Consider the following 21,605-nt stretch of genomic DNA (forward strand, 5'->3'; position numbering starts at 1 on the left):
TGGCCCCCCTGAGCCCCGGCACACTGACACGCACACACTGGTAACGAGCACTCTTTCTGCCTCAGGAACCGTGCGGAGACCGTGGATGCGCAGGAGGGGATCCGGGGATAAAACAGAGGATCGCTGATCGCTGAGAGACATTTTAAACAGTACTATTTACAAATGAGGCTTCCTACGCTAACTTCCCCAAAGCTGATTCTGTTCCCCCTTGGCAATCCTTTTCTGTACCGAGCTCAGCAACGGCAAGGGCCGGTTAATCATCCGCAGAGCGTTTTATGAGCTAAGTGGCGAGCAGCTGACCGAAGAGTCTGGCACCCCGGGCTCTGTGATTTCTGTGGTTGTCACCGGCCTGTTAACAGCCAGGCCTCGTCATGGAAAGGCTGTAAAACACCATCGCCCCAGTGCCCACTGGAGGGGAAACACAAACACGGAGCATGCAAGATTTCCACAGCTCCCTGGAGAAGGCTCAGAACTCCAGCCTCCTGCCCACGGGCCGTGCCTCCCGTAAGACAGGCGGCTTCCCTCCCTTCCACCCACGTACCAGGGGAGCTGAGAAGTGAGCGCCGGATCGAAAAATATTCGTAGCTCCCATGTCTGGCCAGACATGGGGCTTTGTCCCCGCTGGATGGGGCTGTGGGAAAAGAGGAACAGGGGGCCCAGAGTGCACGAAACCCCACGTGAGCCCCAGTGCGAATCCTCTGGAACGCCTCGCTCGGCAAGGTGAGGGCCCTTTTACCTGAAGTCTGCATGAGGTAGACACGAACAGTGTTTGCAGCAGCACCGCACAGGAACACGCCGCTGAGTGCCAGGCAGAGGCGGGTCAGGGTATAGCTGTAGTCCACGGTGGGGTTTGTGTAAATGACATCGATGATCCTCCCCAGGAAGAAGGGAGCGGACATGGTGATGACACTGGACATGGCCAGAAACCCAACTGCGGCTAGAAAACACAGGAAGTTCTCAGGCCCGGGGGTGCTTCGGCGAGGGGCGGGGCACCGAATTCACCAAGCGTCTTGCCCGCAGCAGCTGTTCAGAGCATGCGCTTCTCAGAGCTTGCGCAGAGCAGGTGCTGCGGGTTTCCTTCTTTCAGCTCCCGGGCCCTTGACTAAAGGCAAGAACCGAGGAGCTTCCAGGGACAGAGTGAGGAGGGTGACTGAGCATACCCAAGTAGCCAGAGAAGATGACTTGTGCTTTTACCCAGGTTTGATCGTGTCTTCTTTGCCAGGAATTCAAGCAACGCAGGTAGATCTCTGAATTATGTATAGAATTTCAAAACTTTAAATAACCTTTGGAAAGCAGTTGCTGTCATCCATGACACATGTGGTATGTTCCCTCTTAATCTTACTGCTTTGGGGAATAAAGCACCAGAGTACTGGCATGATAGGACAATAGATAATAACACAATTGTTCATCCGTCTAAAAAACAGTGGGATAGAGTCTTAACGGAAAGGAAGATACTGAGAAAACCCAACCAGGAACAACACAGGTGAGTGCATTCCTAATAAGGGAGTGCAAATCTACACTACGAAGGTATTCCAGTTTTCATCTACTGGATTGGCAAAAATCAGAGATCGGTAACACACCGTGCTGGAAGAAGCTGTAGGAAAAGGGGCATTTGCGCTGTTAGTGGGTGTGCAAAGTGGTACAAATGCAACGGAGAGTGATGCGATCATATCGGTTAAAATGTGAATGTACATTCCCTTTGATCCAGCAATTCTGCCTCTAAGATTCTAACTTCTATGTATACTCCCCTAAGTGTATGCAAAACGTGTACCCTCACGGATGTTCGTTACAGCATCACTTATACCAGCAGAACATCCACAAATGGGGAACAAGTTAGATCAATAAAGGAGCATTTATTTTCTGAGCGTTACACAGTTATTAAAAAGAATGGGGCAACTCTATAGGTATTGATGTCACCAAGCTACAATGTTAGTGAAAACAGCCCAGGACCCGGATGTTAACGTTTTCTTGTTGGTTTCGAAGTTTACGTACACACAGGACAACTCCAGGAGAGTAATCAGATGCAGGCAACAAAAGTTCCTTCTTAAGACCAGGGTGACTGGGGGGCAGGGTATGTGCTACTGCGTACTTTTGAGCTTGGTCCTATTAGGAACCCACCTAGTACCACCACCTTAAAGTCATGGCGAGGCTCCTAGATGAACACGACACGGACGGAACCCCAGGAGATGGGAGCTCTCACACCCTGCAAGTAGCAATTGCTTCTCTTGGTGTTTTGTCTAATGCTAACCACTGCAGTTAAAGGTATTACTTTCACGTAACCTCAATAAAAAGAATATAGATTGTATTATTTACAATACCAAGTGTCCATCCACAGATGAATGGATAGTGTGGTATACGCGCGCGCGCGCGCACACACACACACACACACACACACACACACACACACACAGTGGAATATTACTCAGCCATAAAAAAGCATGAGGGCTTGCCATTTCCTCTAATATGGATAATCCGAGTGGGTATTAGGCTGAGTAAGGTAAGTCAGACAAAGAAAGTCAAACAGCACGTGACTTCACTTACATTTGGAGCATAAAAAACAAAACAAATGGACAAACAAAATATTTTAGACTCTTAAATACAGAGAACTGGAGATTACCAGAGGAAAGGTGGGAGAGAGTATTAAGAGACAGATACAGGGGTGCCTGGGTGGCTCAGTTGGTTGAGCGTCCGCCTTCGGCCCAGGTCATGATCTCGCGGTTCGTGAGTTCGAGCCCCGTGTCGGGCTCTGTGCTGACAGCTCAGAGCCTGGAGCCGGCTTCAGATGCTGTGTCCTCTCTCTCTGCCCCTTCCCCGCTCATACTCTGTCTCTGTCTGTCTCTCAAAAATGAATAAACGTTAAACAAAAAATTAAAAAAAAGAGAGAGATAGATATAGGAGATGAACTGGAACAAGCTTCCAGTTATAAAATAAATAAGCCACAGAGATGCGGAGTACAGTCTGGGGAATACAGTCAATAATGCAGTACTAAAGGCTGCCTGGTGACAGATGGCGACTGCATTTATCATGGTGGGCACGGAGTAAAGGGCAGAGTTGATGATTCAATATATTACACCTGGAACGAATATAACTTTGCACATCAACTAGACTTCAATCAAAAATATTTGTTTAGATTTAAAAAAGAGCAAAGAGCAGACTCAGTGCCAACGGTTAGCTGGCTGGCAGAGCACTAGGAGAAAGGGGAGGCGTTTAGGGAGCGAACATTTCCCACAATGGCTCTCTTCCTTCCTCGAGGCCTCCTGACATCCTGTTCTGGAGAAGCCCTTAGCGGACGACCTTCTGACAACCGTCGTCAAAATACAGATACCCAAACACTGCCTGCATCACTCCCTCTTCCTCCTTCTCCTTCCACTTGCCACCTTCTGGCATTCTAAACCAAAAGTGTCACTTGTTTACTGTCTACTCTCCACTAGGACCCAGAAGATTTTTGCCTGTTTCGTTCACTGCTATACTCCCACTGCCTACGGGGACAGAGACGCAGGAGAAGTTCAATAAACATCTGCTGGATGAATAAAAAAACTGAACTGGGGCAAAGAAGGCATAAAAGTCTACCACATCCAAGTGCCTCAGTGAGCCTAACTAGGAACGGAATATCTGGTGCCTCGGGAAGTCCACATGGAAGTGATTCTTTGCGCAGAGCCAGAAAGTTCCTGTGTCTGGCTTCATACCACACAACCACAGTTTCACCGAATAATGTGAACCTGGTCAAGGGCCGTTTCATTTTGATGCAAGACCTGGGGTCTTGTTTCAAAATGCCACGCTCCTGACGACAAGAGCCCAGAGGGACTGAAAGCCCACCAGGCACAGAGAATGTTTACTCGGGATTTTGCCCAGCACAACCTCAGGGAGCTGGTGTGCTCCGGAGAGAGGCGTCCTGAGGAACGAGGGATTAACCTGAGAGGCCTTTCTGTTTCATCTGTCATCAGTAGCTAGCTAGTCTCTCCAGTCTGCTCTTTCGCTCTGGCAAACGCCTCCACGGGTGCAAGGCATGTGAAGTGCCAGAAGGGTCCATTTCTCCCTCCCTCCTCCCGTCTTTTAATTCAAATTGATGATTCCAAATCAGAATCTGGAGTTCGTGAATGAAATGCCCCACGATTTACATCCTGAACCCTAGTTCTGACACAGTCATAATAACGATTACAAAGAGGAAAGAATTTAGTTGAATCCAAACTCATTCCAGGATATCCCCTTTTTCCTTTTAATAAAAAAAAAGATTATCAGCCTGTTTTATTGCCATTTGTGTCCTTCTCCTACAATGCAGGACACAAAAGTAAAATAAAATAGACAAAAGTAAATGAACGTAGACAAAAGTAAAATAAAAGATTTTTTTTAGCTTTCAATTAGATGGATTCTTTTTAATGGACGTCTTCCCTACATACCACTGTCTTTGACATTAGTGAATAATTTAGATTTGAACCAGAACTATCGTTCCAGATTCCTCCCTAAACCCAACATGCCAAGGACACTGCAACCCTTCTGAAATTCTTCAACTGTTTTCCATGGTTAAGCCTCTTGCCTGATGGGACCCCAGCAACTGTTATGTATCTCTTGACAGATTTCTTCAGGTATCTTCCTGAAGGTTATCCTCGTTCTACTGAACCACGGCATCCAAAAAGTGAAATATCCTTCAAAGGGAGGAGGGAAGAAATCCTAAAATGTAGAGTTTACTCATGAAAGCACAGAGGTTTTGGGGTGGGTGGAAGAAGCTCTACAGCATGACCCCCAGCTGCTGGACATAGAACCAATCTTTTAGCGACGCATCTGACCATCAGGCCGGTACAGCTATCCCCAGTGTCGTTCCAGGACTAAAGACGAAGCACAAAAATGAGCCCCCACCATGATCTGAAGCCTCTGATAGGCATTATCTCCTTGAATCTTCCCAGCACCCCTCTTATCCTCATTATTTTAGAGGCAACTCCAGCAAAGAGGTGAGGGCGCTTGCCCAAGGTCACCCAGTTCATATAGTACAGAACCCTGTTCTGACACAAAGCCTTCCTCTTCTTCCTACGTTCCAAGCAGAGGAATGGGCATGAGCCCGGGGTTGGGGCAGGCCAGGAAGCAGCAGAATGGCTGCAGGACAGAGCTGGAATAGGGACCTCGTGACACAAAAGCAGCCCTGAGAAATAAAGTGGAGAGGTGGGGGGCTCCAGATTGTGAAGCGGAACAGGGAATTTGCAGTATGGCAGGCTGTCAGAGGGCTTTAGGCGGGCGAGTGCTACAGGCAGCGTTGCATTTTAAATGTCCCGCTCTGGCTGCAGAGTGAAAGGAGAGAAGTGGAGGCCAGCATGACCGCAGACGGAGACCGCTTACGGTGTGGTGTTCCAGGGTTTCAGGCAAGGGGGCCTGGGGGAACTAGGGTGGGGACAGAGGGGACAAGGAAGGTGACCAGGACTGCAGATGTTTTTAGGAACGAGGCTCCAGAGGACCCGAGAATTGACCGGATTTGGGAAGCGTGTTAGGAGGGTAGGTTCTAAACTGAGACCTAGCTCTGCCATCTAGCTGTTGGACCTTCACTGAGTCACTCAACCTCTCTGTGCCTCAGTTTCTTCATCTGTAAAACGGCAATAAAAATAATACCTCTTTCATAGAGATACCACAAGGAGAAAATTCAGTACATACATGTAAAGCATCTGGTATGGTGCCCGATATCTAGCAAACAATACATAGTAGATAGCACTTCCGTTGTCCCCATCACAAGGAGTCAAGAATGTCTCTGGCTTTGGCAAAGGGGTTCCCACAGCAGCCCACTCTCTGAGAAAAGCGGCAGCAGAAAAGGCAGTTTGGGGGAGGAAGGCAACTTTGGATTTTGGACATGTTGAGTTTTCAGGCATCTGGGAGACATTTCCGTGGATGCAAGGTGGGTACCATGGGGAACAAAGGAGTAGAAGATACTCCAGGTTCGAGGGTGAGGTGAAGAAGCCTGGCATCTAAACTGGATAGGGAAGGAAGTGAAGGCGCGAGGGGCTGGCGGACTAGCAGGAAGCAGAGCATTTAGGAAACTTCTTAGGTTCACGCAGAACAAAGACCTTCCAGACTGTCAGCATGTGCTGAAGACTGAGGCATCTGGGTCATATTTGCAATTGGGGGGGGGGGGACTGCCTTTGCCTCCAGTACTCTCTGCTCAGGGGACACGACGGCCACCCATGTAATTTTATTATTTTTTTAATGTTTATTTATTTTTGAGAGAGAGAGAGAGACACAGACAGAGCACGAGTGGGGGAGGGGCAGAGAGAGAGGGAGACCCAGAATCCGAAGCAGGTGCTCCAGGCTCCGAGCTGTCAGCACAAAGCCCGACGTGGGGCTCGAACTCATGGACCGCGAGATCATGACCTGAGCTGAAGTCGGACGCTTAACCGACTGAGCCACCTATGTAATTTTAAATCTTCTAATCGCCACATTAAAAGAGTAAAAGGGAGTGGGTAAGATTAATTTTAACAACACACTCGATCCAATATATCCAAGTTATTAAGCAACATGTAATCTACATAAAAATAATAGCGAACCCTACAATGATACTTCACTTTTTTTTTTCTTCATACCAAGTTCTTTTAAAACTGGTATGCACTTTCCACTTAAATCAATGCTAACACGTTTCATAGCACAGCTACAGAACGTTAAGGCGTTCTCTGATATATGGTGTCTCCGGAGCAAACAAACATCCCCCGCTTTCTGGAGCAGTCCCCATTTCAAAGGTGCAGCCTCATGTGCCAGTTAGTACTGTCCTTGTCAGAGCCTCTGTCCTGACTGGGGATGTCAGGGAATAGTCGCTCTCAGCACAGCTCATCCTCTCCTTGTTTACCGTATTCACTGGCTTTATCACTTCATTGTTTTTGGTCACTTCATAAAATATAACTTATACATTCAGCAAAAGCTCCCGGTGGGCATGGGGTTCTCAGAATGGCCCTAATCTCAAAGCACACAGCCCTTATCAGTATTTTAAGTGAGAGGCACCCTCCCAGGTCCTCCACAGAGGCCTCAACTGAACAGTGTGGGTGGAGGGGTGTGGTGTATCTTGCACAGTGTAACCGGGAACCTGCCTGGCAAGGTGTCTCTGTGTGCACCTCCAGGTTGGCACTGTGGTCACGACCCCACAGGACCCCAACGGCCCACACACCTCACTGCTGAGATCAGCTCACGCAGTGCTCCCTGCCCCTAACTCAATGGGATGGTCAGAGCCCTCCACCTCCCCCCTCTATCTGCCAGGCGCAGCAAGGGGCTCTGACAAATGGCTTCTTATCCCAGCAGTCCACTAGGGGCTCCTCAGTGAGCTCCTGTATCTTTGAAGACTCCTTCTGGCCAAGGGGATAAGAGGAAGAGTTATCAGTGAGACCGGAGAGCACCGCTGTGGGCCACAGCTGTAGGAAGATGGGCTGCGGATTCCTCTAGCAAGTGGGTAGCAGGGGAGGGGGCACAGGGGCGGATGAGGGGCTGCAGTGCCTCTAGAAGACCGGGGGGGGGGGGTTGTGTGGGTGACGCTATGACCGCTCTCTGCACACACACATCTGGAAACAGTTCAAATGGCAGACCCTGATTTTACAGTTTCTGACACAAATTACTTAAGATCCAACTTTCCTGGTCACGCACTTCAGGTGGCATACTCAGCAAACTGCTGAAGACAGAGGAAAATGTCGTTAATCAGATGTATGGCTGAATTGTTAAAAAAGGACGTTTGCGTTTGTTTTCCTAAAAACCAGCACGTTAACATTGGAATTCCTTCTCTGCAACTCGGGTTTTTTTTTTTTTTTTTTGGTCTCTTGATTATAACACACACATGCGCACGCACACACGCACACAGCTCTTTATCTGTAGCATTTCGAAGAGCTGTGCCAACATCTGAGGCTGCCCTTATGATGATAAGTTACAAATTAATGACGACATGACACCCCACTTCCTTTTAATCCCACAAATGCCAACATCCAGATTGGCTTCAATATATCATACACAATGACTTTTAAGGAAACCGTATGTCCTAGTAAGGGTTTTTCATCAGATTTCCTTATAAGGTACAACACGTGCTGATTGTTTAGAAGAATTAGTGAACCAACCTCAGCCTTTCTCAGATTAAATGTTCACAATTATTCAGCGAGGCAGATCAAAACAGCTCTTTTTTTTTTTAAATTTTTTAAATGTTTTATTTATTTTTGAGACAGAGAGAGACAGAGCATGAGCAGGAGAGGGTCAGAGAGAGAGGGAGACACAGAATCTGAAGCAGGGTCCAGGCTCTGAGCTGTCAGCACAGAGCCCGACGTGGGGCTTGAACTCACGAACTGTGAGATCATGACCTGAGCTGAAGTCGGACGCTCAACCGACTGAGCCACCCAGGCGCCCCAAAACAGCTCTTCTTATAATAAAAGGCGGTACAGCTCTTGCTTTACTTCTCCACATACCAGCATGGTGGGACATGTGGGAACAGAGTAAGAAGGTACAGGGATGATGGGCACGCGAGGTGCGGGGCTAGGCTACCCATGGTGCCGAGCCCATGTGGGCACCAGCAAAGCCTGACACCTAAAAAACCTTCTCAGCGCCTAATATCTCAGAAATAAAACAAAACTGGGCACCCGGGGGGCTCAGCCGGTTACGTGTCCAACTCTTGGTTCCGGCGCAGGTCGTCTCACGGTTTGTGAGATCGAGCCCCACGTGGGGCTCTGTGCTATCAGCGTGGAGCCTGCTGGGGCTTCTCTCTCTCCCTCGCTCTCTGCCCTTCCCCCACTCACTTGCACACTCTCTCTCCCTCTCTTAATAAATAAATAAACTTTAAAAACCCCTGGTTTTCCTGGCACTCACTCTGAGTTGCATATGGGAATGGCAGACACACCCTGTAGGGTTCAGGGTCTCTACGTTTGGGCCTCAATCTGGGCCTGGTTGTACCATTATTTATTCTTCCACCTCAGGCACTCGGAGCCCCTGCTCTAGGCAGCACACATGCTAAGAACTAGACAGAATTAGACCCAGCGCCATTCTCAAGCAGCTCACAGTCCAGTGGGATCTTCCAGTCTCAAAATGTTCTTTTAATAGAGTAAAAGATCTTTATTTCCATCAAAATCTACATACAATCAAGTGAGCCATGACATAAATTCTTTCTGCCTCAGTGATACCAAGAATTCCCCTAAGCTTCAACAGTAAGAAGAGAAACATTCTCTCCCTATCTGCCCTCCTCCGTAGCACCAACCTGCCCTACATTGCAAATGACTCTCTTGGAAAATCTTTTCTAAAGCAGGGGATTTGCGGCAAAGCGTGTGGGATTCTCACTGTTTCAAGGGCTGCATCTGACAAGCTCACGGGCCTCGATCCCAAGCCCTCATCACGGTTGCAGCTTTCTCTCCAGTCATATGATTGTTTCATTTATGTTTCTTCCCCACTAAGCTGAAAGCCCTAGGAGGAACAGGAACTGTGTTTCTTTCTGCTCACCCACGCAACCCCATGGCCCACCAGACACTGAGGGGGCTCAATAAATATTTATTAAAGAAATGAAGATTTAGGGAAACCTCAGAAACTTTTAAATCTTAAAAGGCCAACATTTCCCGAATTATGGTTAAAAACGAGGAGCTATAGAAAATCGTTCTGAAACATTCATTTTGCGGCGCCTGGGTGGCTCAGTCGGCAGAGTGTCTGACTTTGGCTCAGGTCGTGATCCCTCGGTTAGTGGGTTCAGCCCCAAGTCAGGCTCTGTGCAGACAGCAAGAAGCCTGCTTCAGATCTTCTGTCCCCCTCTCTGTCCCTCCCCCGGCTCACGCTCTCTCTCTCAAAAAAATACACATTTAAAAACATTCACTTTTATTTCTTTAAAAAATTACTCAATTATGATTTAGTTGGGGTTTGGTCTATAGTTTGCTCAAAGTTTCTGGGGTTTACAGATCACTGATGGTAGGCAGTGTTTGATTTTTTTTGAAGAGCTAGTAACTTCCTGCTTACCATTGAGGGAGGCAAAAAGCACGAGACAAATCTGAAAGGTTTAGACTGTTTTACTTCACACAGCAAAAAAAAAAAAAAAATGCTGTTTAATAAACTTGTCTAAGGCAAAAAATGTTTTTAAGTAGTATCAGTGTATAATACAAAATAGGTATATTTTTGGCTAGAATAAATTTTACAATGGGGGGGGGAGGGACGCGGCCCGTTCTGAGAATACTGGCAATGCCAAAGCAGAACAGACCCAAAGGTTCCAATAATGAAATACTGCTCCACTCGTATCATGTGTCAAGCTGAGAAACATAAAACACAACTCGGCCAACCTGAACGCTCGACAGTGCTACCGGGAGGTGAGCGCTCCACCCAGCCCTTCTTGGTGGAGATCCCCAGGTAAGAAGCCAGCCCGTCCCTACACCCAGTGTTACAAGTGGCCCAGGGTCTCTCATGCGGCCCCTCTCGGCGGTCGCGGGACCACGCGCTTTGTAAGGGGTGCTGACCAGCGTTGGGAAGAGAACGGACGGAGAAAAAGCCCTACCTGCCAGCCTCCCGCGCTCCGGATACGCCAGCCCCAGAAGTTTCCGGGCATCCGAGCGCCTGGCCGCCGCGGAGCGCATTCGCGAGTCGTCTCCCGGAGTCGCCGCGGCCGCAGGCAAAGCCGGCCCGCGCTGCCTGGCCTCGTCCCCGACCCGGGCGGCCACTGCTGGGCCGCCCGGGAGCCCGGCGCGCGGGAGCCGCGCAGCGCCGGGCCCGGCGAGCCCCCAGCACCTGCAGGCGCCGGGGGGCCGCGCCCACAGCCCCAGGAGCCGCGCGAGGCCTGCTCCGCCCCCGGGGCCGCGGGGACCCCCGCCCGGGTAGCCGCTAGTCCAGCGGCGCGGGCCTCGCGCGGCTCCGGCATCCCCGAGGAGCCGCGGCCCCGCGCCCCAAGGCCGCGCCGGCCAAAGGCCCGTCAACTGCGGCCGGGGCCCCGGGACACGGGCGCCCGGGGCCCACGTTCTGGCGGCCGGGCTTCGCCACACGAGCAGCCGCAGCGGCCAAGCAGGGGGGCCGTGCATGGCGCCGCGTCCGCCCCGTGCGCCTCAGCCTGCCCGGCCCGGCGCGCACAGAGGCCGAGGACCCTCCCGGCCCGGCCGAGCAGAGGGCGTGAACGCGGCGCCGCCCGCAGCCCCGCCCGTTGTCACCCGCCGTCACCCTTCTCCTCGGGCCCCCGGCCCCCGCGCACGCCCCGGGTCGCGCCCGCCCCATGCCCGTCCTAGCCGCGGCCCTCCGCCCGCACGGGTCCCCGCCCCCGAGGGCGGCGACCCGGGCGCCGCACCACACCCCCTCCGAGGAGCCCCCTCCCGCCTCGGGGGTCCTTCCCCGCAGCGCCCCCCACCGGGCTGCCGAGCGCGGGGCGCGGAGCCGGCGGCGCCAAAGACGGGGCTGAAGAAAGCGTCGGGCGCTGCTGCGCCTGCGCACTATCGTGCGGGGAGCTTTTTCGCGCTTCTCAGTCCCTTCCCGTAAAAACCTGCGAGCCCTTTCTCACGCCGGACGACTCGGCGGAGCGCGCAGACCGGATCACACGATGACCGGTGAAGGGATGCGGCGGCCCGACAGCGAGCTGGTCTGGGCTCGGGGAGGGTCCGCGGCCCCGGCGACCCTGGCTGGGGCCGGTCCTGTCACCCTACGTCTCAGGGCCGAGCACGGACCGAGACGCAGAACGTTGCTGGAGAGGACACCGCTGCAGGTCAGCGCGGTTATGGAAGGCGTCGTGGTTGGAGGAGGTGGTTGGCGAGCCGTGAAATTGGATAACTTTGAGGAAAGGAAGAGATCATTTCCTAACCTGAGCCGAAGTGCAAAAACACATGGTCGAGACACCCCGGCTGCTGAGAGTGCAGAAGACCAATCTAAATGCAATGTAGTGTTTTAATGCACGTGCAAGGAAAGCCAGAGGAGAGGATCTTAAAACCCACCGGGACGCAAGGAGACTTCAAGGTGCAGGCATCTGTACGCTGGGGGATTAGGGATGGGACCAGCCTGATTCTCTAACATGTATGAGGCGTGGCTGAAGAAGGTGGATTGAGTTTTTGTTGACTGGTAATTTTACAAAGCCGATACGAGGGTAAGGCTAGTGAGAGACACGTGCTTCAATCGCAAAATGTATGGATTCGAGAAAAAAAACCCTAAACCCCCATAATCAAGATAAATATTTTAATGCAATATTTTTTAAAATCAAAATTAATGCAAAAAAATCCATCATGAGCAATGTATCAAAATTTCAAATGCATTTCTGCATTTGCACAATCCTGCCTCTCTCCTCCCACCTTAATCCCATTCCTAAAAACCTTATTTACAAAATTAGGCAGTTAGCAGCTGGCCTACTTTGCCAATTATTCTTTCTATTTTTGCATGAAAGTTATTTATCTTGATTACGGACACTTTTTAGGCCCCTTTAAGTTTCACCCCCAGGAGAGTGCCTCACTTACCTCACCCTCCTTGGGGCCCTGGTAGGTAAGGAGTGTAGGACTTTTGAGAGGAAGTACTGATCATAGAAAGGTGGTGTGGAATTAAATAGTGCTTCAAATGCCCTGATGAGCAGGAAGTGAGCAGGAAGCATGCCTTCCTCTAAATTCCAACCTCTTAGACCCAGGGGAGCATGGAATCCCCACCCAAGTTAACCATGACTTAGGTTAGCCTCTCATCGGTGTCTAAATTCTAGGATGCAGGGTATAGTATAAAACACCATAGAAAAGCAAGAAAAGCCTGTGCCTTAATCCTGAGACAACAAACAAAAGTCCAAATCCTGACCAATGACAGACAGAAAGGGCTCTTGGTAGAGGTGTGGTTGAACCAAGCAGTAAAATCTGGCCTTCCATGAATAGACTCTTAATAGGTTTAGTGGGCAACAGGTGTTGAATTCAAAAAGGATGTCTTTTGACGGAAACTTGAGAGCAGTGGAATTACTTCGAGAACAGTTCCACCTGTGGGTTCCTATACCTCTCAAAGGGCGAACAGGGAGCTCATGTGGACAGCAGGACCCCTGCCCTGCCCCGCCCCCATGGGCAGTACAAGAAGCAAACAAAAATCTTCCTGGTGTGAGGTCTCTGATCTGATAAGGATGGAGGTGGGGCTGTCATTTGACCTTTCTTTGTACGTTTCTTTTTCTCTTAATTCAAGCTTGCAGGTTATGCAGTCAAGGACTGGAGTGGCGAGGCAATGGCTGAAAGATGAGCCTACATACAGTTCCCTCAAGCATGAACCAGGAAGGGGTGCAATCTACATGGGGCAGAAGTGTTTTGTAAATTCCTCTGAAGTCCAGATTGAAGTTTTTGGTAACTCATCTGCATTGTGTGCTTAGAGTGAAGGCTGAGGCTGTAACTATCTCAGCAATATGACTCAGGCAGGCTGAATGCAGTGTAAGCAGAAGGTTTCGGCGTCTTTCGCTTTTACGTTCTCTCTCACCCCCTCCCCAAAGACTCTAGAGGAAGGTTGTTATGGGTTGAATTGTGTTCCTCCAAAAAAGATATGTTGAAATCCTAACTCTGGTATCTCAGAATGTGACCTTATTTGGAAACAGAGTGGTCGCAGATATAGTAAATTAAAGTAAGATGAAGCCATATTGGAGTAGGAGTAGGGTATCAATTTTTAAAAAATATTTATTTTTGAGAGAGAGAGAGCGCACGAGCAGGGGAGGGGCAGAGAGAGAGGGAGACGCAGAATCCGAAGCAGGCTCCAGACTCTGAGCTGTCAGCCCAGAGCCGACACGGGGCTCGAACTCATCAACCGTGAGATCGTGACCTGAGCTGAAACCCAAGAGTTGGACGCTTAACCAACTCAGCCACCCAGGTGTCCCTATCTGATTTATAATAGGAGACATGAAAACTAAAATGACAAGCAGATACCATGATTCTCCTCAATCATTTGAATAAAGATCAAAAAGTTTTACTGCATTGCCTTGATAAGGGTGAGGTGTCCACATGTTGGTGAAAAATGTCAGTTGCTCCACGAAAGCACTTGCTATATCTATTAACAATGTAAATACATATATCCTTTGATCGCACAATGTCACTTCCAGGATTTTTAAAAATAGGCTATTTTTCAGAGCAGTTTTAGGCTCACGACAAAATTGAAAGGAAGATACAGAATTTCCCACCTGCCCCGTGCCTTGACACGAGCACAGCCTCCCCCCCGCCCCCAACAACACCCTCACCAGAGTCCACTGATGGATGTCCATAGTTAACATTAGGATTCACTCTTGGTGTTGTACATTTGGATGAATGTATAAGGACACGTATCCACCATTACAACATCATACAGAATTGTTTCACTGCCTAAAAATCCTCTGCTTTGCCTATCCATCCCTCCTTCCCCCTCGCCCCAGGAAGCACTGATCTTTTTTACTGTCTTCATAGTTTTGCCTTTTTCCAGAATGTCCAATGTACAGTATGTAGCCTTTCGGATTGGCTCCTTTCAGTTAGTAATGGCCTTTGAGTTTCTTCCATGTCATTCCATGGCTTGATAGCTTATTTCTTTCCAGCCCTGAATACTAATCCCTCGTCTGTACTGAAGTTTATCCAGTTACCTACAGAAGGAAGTCTTGGTTCCTTCCAAGTTTTGGCAATTAGGAAGAAAGATGCTATAAACATCCACGTGCAGGTTTTTATACAAACAAAAGTTTTTACCTCTTCTTGGTAAACACAAAGGAGAGAGAGATCGCTGGATTGTACGTTCAGTGTTGTAAGAAACTGCCAAACTGTCTTCCAAAGTGGCTGCATTGTTTCACATCCCCACCAGCAATGAATGAGAGCTTCTGTTCCTCCACATCCTTGCCAGAATTTGGTGTTATCACTGTTTGGAATTTTAGCCATTCCAATGGGTGTGTCACTTCTAGGAATTTAAATTCTATATACACTCTCACATGTATGGAATGATAGATTTATACAAAGATTCATTGCATATTGTTTATAATATCAAAAGACTGGAAAAGTAATTTAAAGAAGGGGGGGGGCGCCTGGGTGGCTCAATGGGTTAAGCTTCTGACTTCAACTCAGGTCGTGATCTTATAGCTCATGGGTTCAAGCCCCACATCGGGCTCTGTGTTGACAGCTCAGAGCCTGGAGCCTGCTTCAGATTCTGTCTCCCTCTCTCTCTCTCCCTCTCCCCTATCTTCTCCCTCTCTCTCTCTCAAAAAAATAAACATTAAAAAAAATTTTTTTTAAAAGCCTGGAAACTATAGTCTAGCATTAGGCATCAGTTAAATAAATTGGGGTATATCCAGGCAGTGGAAGGCCATGCAATCTTTAGAAAGGATGAGGCAACTCTACATATGCCAATTTGGAACCATACCGTAAGACATACAATGAAAAAAACAAGGTGCAGAGCTGCATGTATAGTATGCTCTATTTAAGTAAAAAATAAAAATATATATACTCACACACACACTCATGCATTAACAGAGTATCTTTGCAAGGATACACAAGGAACAGTGGTTTTCTCTATGGAGAAGTGAATGGCCAGGGTATTAGGGTATGTGTCTTTTTGGATTTTCCAACGTCTATTAAAAAATATGCGGGGGCACCTGGGTGGCTCAGTTGCATAAGCATCCAGCTTTGGCTCGGGTCATGATCTCACGGTCTGTGGGTTTGAGTCCTGAATCAGGCTCTGTGCTGACAGGTCAGAGCCTGGAGCCTGCTTTGCATTCTGTGTCTCCTCTCTCTCTGCCCCTCACCTGCTCACGCTCTCTCTCTCTCTCTCAAAAAAAAAAAAAAAAAAAAAAAAAAAAAAAAAAAAATCAAAGCTTTTTAAAAAATATGCTAAAAGTATTTATTAAGAAATTAAGAAAACAATAAGAGATAGCCTCCTATGTAGAAAAAAGAGGAAACATTTAAAATTTATTTTTCTTATCTTTACAAACTCTTGTGTTGAGGGCTATTTATTTTTATTTTTTATTTTTGCTTAGTTTTACAAATACTTGTGTCGAGGGCTTCTTTCAAATTTTTCAAGAATAAATGTTTCCCCTGGTATATAAACTATTCCGAAGCATAAGAAAAAGATAGACTTCTTAATCCATTTTATGAAATTCATTAGCCTTAATATTTACATCTAACAAAGATCACCACCAAAAGCAAAACACAGGAAAATATCAACATATAAATCCTTAATAAAACCACAGCAAATCATATCTGACAGAATATTAAAAGACTTAGAAAAAACACATTATTACTAAACTAACATGATAAGAATAGAACTGCCACATTGCACAATCAGTGCCCTGAGAAAAAGCATCTCGATCAGGCCATTAGGTAACATCATACTTACTAGTGAACCAACAGAGACCATCTTATCTAAACCAGAAATAAAGCATAGATGCCACTTATCACCGCTACTGTGAAATGTGGTGCTGGAGGTCCTACCCAATGCAAGAGACAAAAATAAGCGAGGTGTAGTTATGGACAAGAGAAAGATGAAATTGTCATTACAGGCAAATTATATCCTTCTTTACTTAAAAAAACCAAAGAGAGTCAACTGAAAATATAATGAAGCGACAAGAGAATTCTACAAGACAGTTGAACCCAACATTGGCAAAAAATTGGTTTTCCTGGATATGAAGGTAGAGAATTCACTGCCAAAAAATGGCATTCATAATTGCAATAAAAAGGTAAAACACCTAAGAAATTAAAAAGAATGTACAAGACAAATGTGAAGGCAATAATAAAGCTGTGCTTAGGTAGAAATAAGACTTAAATAAAATGAAGAAATGCAATATTTTCCTGGATATATAGACTGAATACTACTCGATATGTACCAGGTTCTATGTTAAGCAATTTGTACACATAATCGCACTACATTTTTAGGGGGTGGGTCTTTTTTTTTTTTTTTTTTTAATGTTTGCTTATTTAGTTTAAGGGAAAGGGGATGAGAGAGAGGAAGAGAGAATCCCAAGCAGGCTCCCTGCAATGCAGAGGCCAACACGGGGCTCGAGCTCATGATCCATGAGATCCTGACCTGAGCCGAAATCAGGAGTTGGATGCTTAACCGACTGAGCCACCCAGGCATCCCTTGTTTTGTTTTTTGTTTTTGTTTTTAAACAAATGAAGAAGCTGTGGCCCCCAGAGGCGAGGCATTTTGCCTCAAATCACACAAATAGTAGATGGCAGAGTAGGATTTGAATTCTGGCAATCAGTTTCCAAAGCACATGCCTAGCAGCCAAGTTGGTTTTCTCACGTTAATTTATAGATCTAACATAATTCCAACTAAACCCATGAAAAGCAATTTCTAAACTTGCTGAAGTGAATTTAGGATATAAAAAAAAAAATAAAGCAGCCAGGGGAAACGTCTGGTAATTGAAGCCGATTAAATATGAAGCTTCTCATACCTGCTCCCCAAAACTCTATGGAGTAACAAAAAGAACAAATAAAGACACACAAATCTCACACCTATAATGTAATTACAGACCTCATATTGCCATTACATAGAAAAATCAACACCAGTTTCTACCAGAGCTATCTGTCCAGGTCTGTCACAAGGCTTTGAACATACCTGGGGCAGGAGGACTCCTAAAAAACTGTGAAAACAAGAGAAGAGGGTGATGTAAGGGTCTCAAATTGGCCTAAGGTCATGAGAGCGAAGGAGAATTTAAAGATGAAAATATGGAGCGGGGCAGCGGGGTGGGGAGAAAGTTCTTGTGGGCCAAACCAGTGACCAAAAGAAAAGAACTAAAAAATGAGCCAGATTCTGGGGCACCTGGGTGGTTCAGTTGGTTAAGCGTCTGACTTCAGTTCAGATCGTTATCTCACATTTCGTGAGTTCAAGCCCTGTGTTGGGCTCTCTACTGTCAGCACAGAGACCACTTTGGATCCTCTTCCCCGTCCCCTGGAGCTCTCTTAAATATTTATTATTTATTTATTTTTAAGTATTTTTAATGTTTATTTATTTTTGAGAGAGCGTGCCAGTGGGGGAAGGACAGAGAGAGAGAGGGAGACACAGAATCTGAAGCAGGCTCTAGGCTCTGAGCTGTCAGCACAGAGCCTGACGCGGGGCTCGAACTCATGAACCACAAGATCATGACCTGAGCTGCACTCAGATGCTTCATTGACTGAGCCACCCAGGCGGCTCTCAAAAATAAATATTAAAAAATAAATTTTATGAAGGGGGCGCCTGGGTGGCTCAGTCGGTTAAGCGTCCAATTCTTGGTTTTGGCTCAGGTCACGAACTCATGGTTCATGAGTTTGAGCCCCACATCAGGCTCCCCACTGACAGCACAGATCCTGCTTGGGATTCTCTCTCTTCCTCTGTCTGCGCCTCCCCTTTTCATCCTGTCTCTTAAAATAAATAAAACTTAAAAAAATTCTTTTTAATTAAAAAAAAAAAAAGAATTGACTAAATGGTTAAGTACCCAAGGAAAAATGTTTTAAATAAAAAATCTAAAGAGCAGCATTGGAAAGAAGCAGCAAAACAATCAAAAGAAAAGGGAACAAATAGCTGAGATGATAGGTGAAGAAGGTCCAAGATCCTTATAATGGAGAAGCAAATCAAAACAATAGACCAGAACTAACATTAAAACCTATAATCTAAGAACACATTCCAAAAATAAAAATAATCTGAGTCTACTGTTTAAAAAGCCCACAGCCACTGGAGAAAATGGACACTGAACAATCAATTCTCAGACATAGGATAGCAAAACGGTTAAACGTTAAAAATAAAAACAGGGGCGCCTGGGTGGCTCGGTCGGTTAAGCGTCCGACTTCGGCTCAGGTCACGATCTCACGGTCCGTGAGTTCGAGCCCCGCGTCGGGCTCTGTGCTGATCGCTCAGAGCCTGGAGCCTGCTTCTGATTCTGTGTCTCCCTCTCTCTCTGCCCCTCCCCTGTTCATGCTCTGTCTCTCTCTGTCTCAAACATAAATAAACGTTAAAATTTTAATAAAAAAAAAAGTATTTAAAAATAAAAAGATTAAAACATGTTTTCAAAGCTTCCAGGCAAAAGGATCCAATGACTTGTAAGGGCAAGAGAATGAGACAGCTTTTCAGCCTCCAGACTCTTCAAAAGTAATACACCAAGTAGGCAGCTATGGAGCAGCGTTTTTAAAAGAAAGAAAGGAAACTCGACGGAAGAAATCATGAACTAGAGATTTTATAACCAGCCAAGCTGTCTATGTTCGCTTCGCAGGGCTATCATAATGAATTACCAGGAATTCGGTGGCTTAAAACAAATGGACGTCTATTCTTTCAGAGTTCTGGAGGCCAGAAATCTGAACTCAAGGTGATGGCAGCATTGGGCCTTGGGTGGTGGCTCTGAGGGATCATCTGTCCCATGGCTGGCCTTGAACTGTTGGTGGCTTCTGACAAAACTGGCATCCCTTGCCGTGGGGGCTGTGTAACTCCAGTCTTTACCTTTGTCTTCACATGGCATTCCCCTAGGTTCCTCTGTGTTTTAAATTTCACCTTCTTTCCTCTATAAGGGAAGGTCATTGGACCTCGGGCCTATGCCAAATCCGGGAGAGTCTCATCCCTAGATCCTTGACTGTATCTGTAAATATACTTGAGTATCAAGAGTATAGGAAAATTGTTTTGAACATGGAAAAGCTTGGGAAATATGGAACTTATGAATCTTTCTTGAGGAGTCTGTGAGAGGGTGACCTTCAACTGAGAGATGATTGAGAGATTGTTAGCAAATGAGCTGATGATGAGCATGTAATAAAAATTAACTTAAATTTAAGGCCAAAACAGGGGCGCCTGGGTGGCTCGGTCGGTTAAGTGTCCCACTTCAGCTCAGGTCATGATCTCACAGTTCGTGAGTTCGAGCCCCGCATCGGGCTCTGTGCTGACAGCTTGGAGCCTGTTTCGGATTCTGTGTCTCCCTCTCTCTCTGCCCCTCCCCTGTTCATGCTCTGTCTCTCTCTGTCTCAAAAATAAATAAACGTTAAAAAAAATTTTTTTAAGGCCAAAACAAAGTTGGGAATGAGAATAAAATAGTAATATATAAATGTGATATGTTCTAAGTAAAAACTTAAGCAACTAAAATAGGAGGGGAAGGAAGAGAGAAAGAAAAAGCAAAACAAACTCATTGTCTAGACAACAGATGGGAACGGTGGATATGAATACAAATGGACAAATCAGAAAGTAAAAGGGGACTGGCATCCGAAAAGAGAGAATTCCATGGATGGAACTGGAGGGTATGATGCTAAGTGAAATTAGTCGGAGAAAGGCAAATATCATATGACTTCACTCATATGTGTAATTTAAGATACAAAATAGATGAACGTAAATGGAGGGAAGCAAAAATCATATAAGAACAGGGAGGGTACAAAACATAAGAAACTCTTAAATACAGAGAACAGACGGAGGGTTGCTGGGGGGCTCTGGGATGGGGGAATGGGCTGATTGGATAAGGGGCATGGAGGAGGGCACTGGTCGGGATGAGCACTGGGTGTTATATGCAGGGGATGAAACACTAGATTCTACTCCTGAAATCATGATTGCATTATATGCCAACTCACTCACATGTAAATTAAAAAATAATAATAAAATAAAAACAAGAACATAAAGGAGAGAATTCCAAAACTAAGCATTAGTATAAAATTAAAAAATTTCCTAAATATCAAAAGAAAATTTAAGGGCACCTGGGTGGCTCAGTCAGTTAAGCATCTGACTCTTGATTTCAGCTCAGGTCATGATCTCATGTTTCATGAGATCAAGCCTTGTGTCTGACTCTGCACTGACAGCTTGGAGCCTGATTGAGTCTCTCTCTCTCTCTCTCTCTCTCTCTCTCTCTCTGCCCCTCCCCTGCTCTCTCTCTTTCAAAATAGATAAACAAGCATGAAAACATTTTAAGTAAAAAAAGAAAATTAAAAAATAAAACAGCGGGGGTGCCTGGGTGGCTCAGTCGTCAGCTCAGATCATGTCTCACGGTTTGTGGGTTTGAGCCCCGCATCGGGCTCTGTGCTGACAGCTCGGAGTCTGGAGCCTGCTTCAGATTCTGTGTCTCCCTCTCTCTCTCTGCCCCTTAGCCGCTCACACTCTGTCTGTCTTTCTCTCTCTCTCAAAGATGAGTAAACATTAAAAAGATAATAAAAATAAAACTAAAACAGCAAAGAAAACACATGTAGAGAAGCATTTCAACTAATTATACGTATACAAAGCAATTTTAATGCAAGATGGATAAAAAAATGTGAATGGATCAGGTTGATCTATGAAACAGAAAGGTTTCCAATGTGTCTAAGAAAGCAAGATCAACTGCAGTCTGTATATAAAAGAAAGGTGAGAAAAAGGGACAGAAAAATGGAAACAAAAAAGCAAGTTCTGTGATCTTGATGGCAGACAAAGTAGAATTCAAGCCAAAAAAAGCACTGACTGTGAAGAAGGATACATTTTCTTTTCTTTCTTTCTTTCTTTCTTTCTTTCTTTCTTTCTTTCTTTCTTTCTTTCTTTCTTTCTTTCTCTCTTTCTTTCTCTTTCTCTCTCTCTCTCTCTCTCTCTCTTTCTTTCTTTCTTTCAAGTTTGTTTAATTATATAGAGAGAACCTCACGTTGCACAAGCAGGGGAGGGGCAGACAAAGAGGGAGAGAGAGAAAGAATCCCAAGCAGGCTGCGTGCTGCCAGCGCAGAGTCTGGGTGTAGGGATCAAACTCACGAACCATGAGATTGTGACCTGATCTCGTGACCTGACCTGAAGTCAAGAGTCAGACACCTCACCGACGGAGCCACCCA

At 46.6% G+C, this 21,605-nt stretch overlaps 1 protein-coding gene across 2 annotated transcripts in view; it reads right to left on the bottom strand.

Annotated features, from left to right (window-relative positions):
* ABCB10 (ATP binding cassette subfamily B member 10) overlaps positions 1-11,198 on the bottom strand; it is a 33,967-nt gene extending 22,769 nt beyond the window's left edge. Inside the window, exons 1-2 of one of the 2 annotated variants that reach the window (XM_027047028.2) lie at positions 10,460-11,198; positions 737-937 (exon numbers count right to left, since the gene is read on the bottom strand). In XM_027047028.2, the coding sequence (XP_026902829.1) occupies positions 737-937; positions 10,460-10,976 (718 nt within the window). In that variant the 5' untranslated portion in view covers positions 10,977-11,198. The remainder of the gene's footprint in view (positions 1-736; positions 938-10,459) is intronic. The other variant, XM_015082437.3, reaches the window with a different exon arrangement.
* Positions 11,199-21,605: the final 10,407 nt, after the last annotated feature.

The sequence above is a fragment of the Acinonyx jubatus genome, chromosome D2 (assembly GCF_027475565.1).
Source record: "Acinonyx jubatus isolate Ajub_Pintada_27869175 chromosome D2, VMU_Ajub_asm_v1.0, whole genome shotgun sequence".
Classification (NCBI taxonomy): Eukaryota; Metazoa; Chordata; class Mammalia; order Carnivora; family Felidae; genus Acinonyx; species Acinonyx jubatus.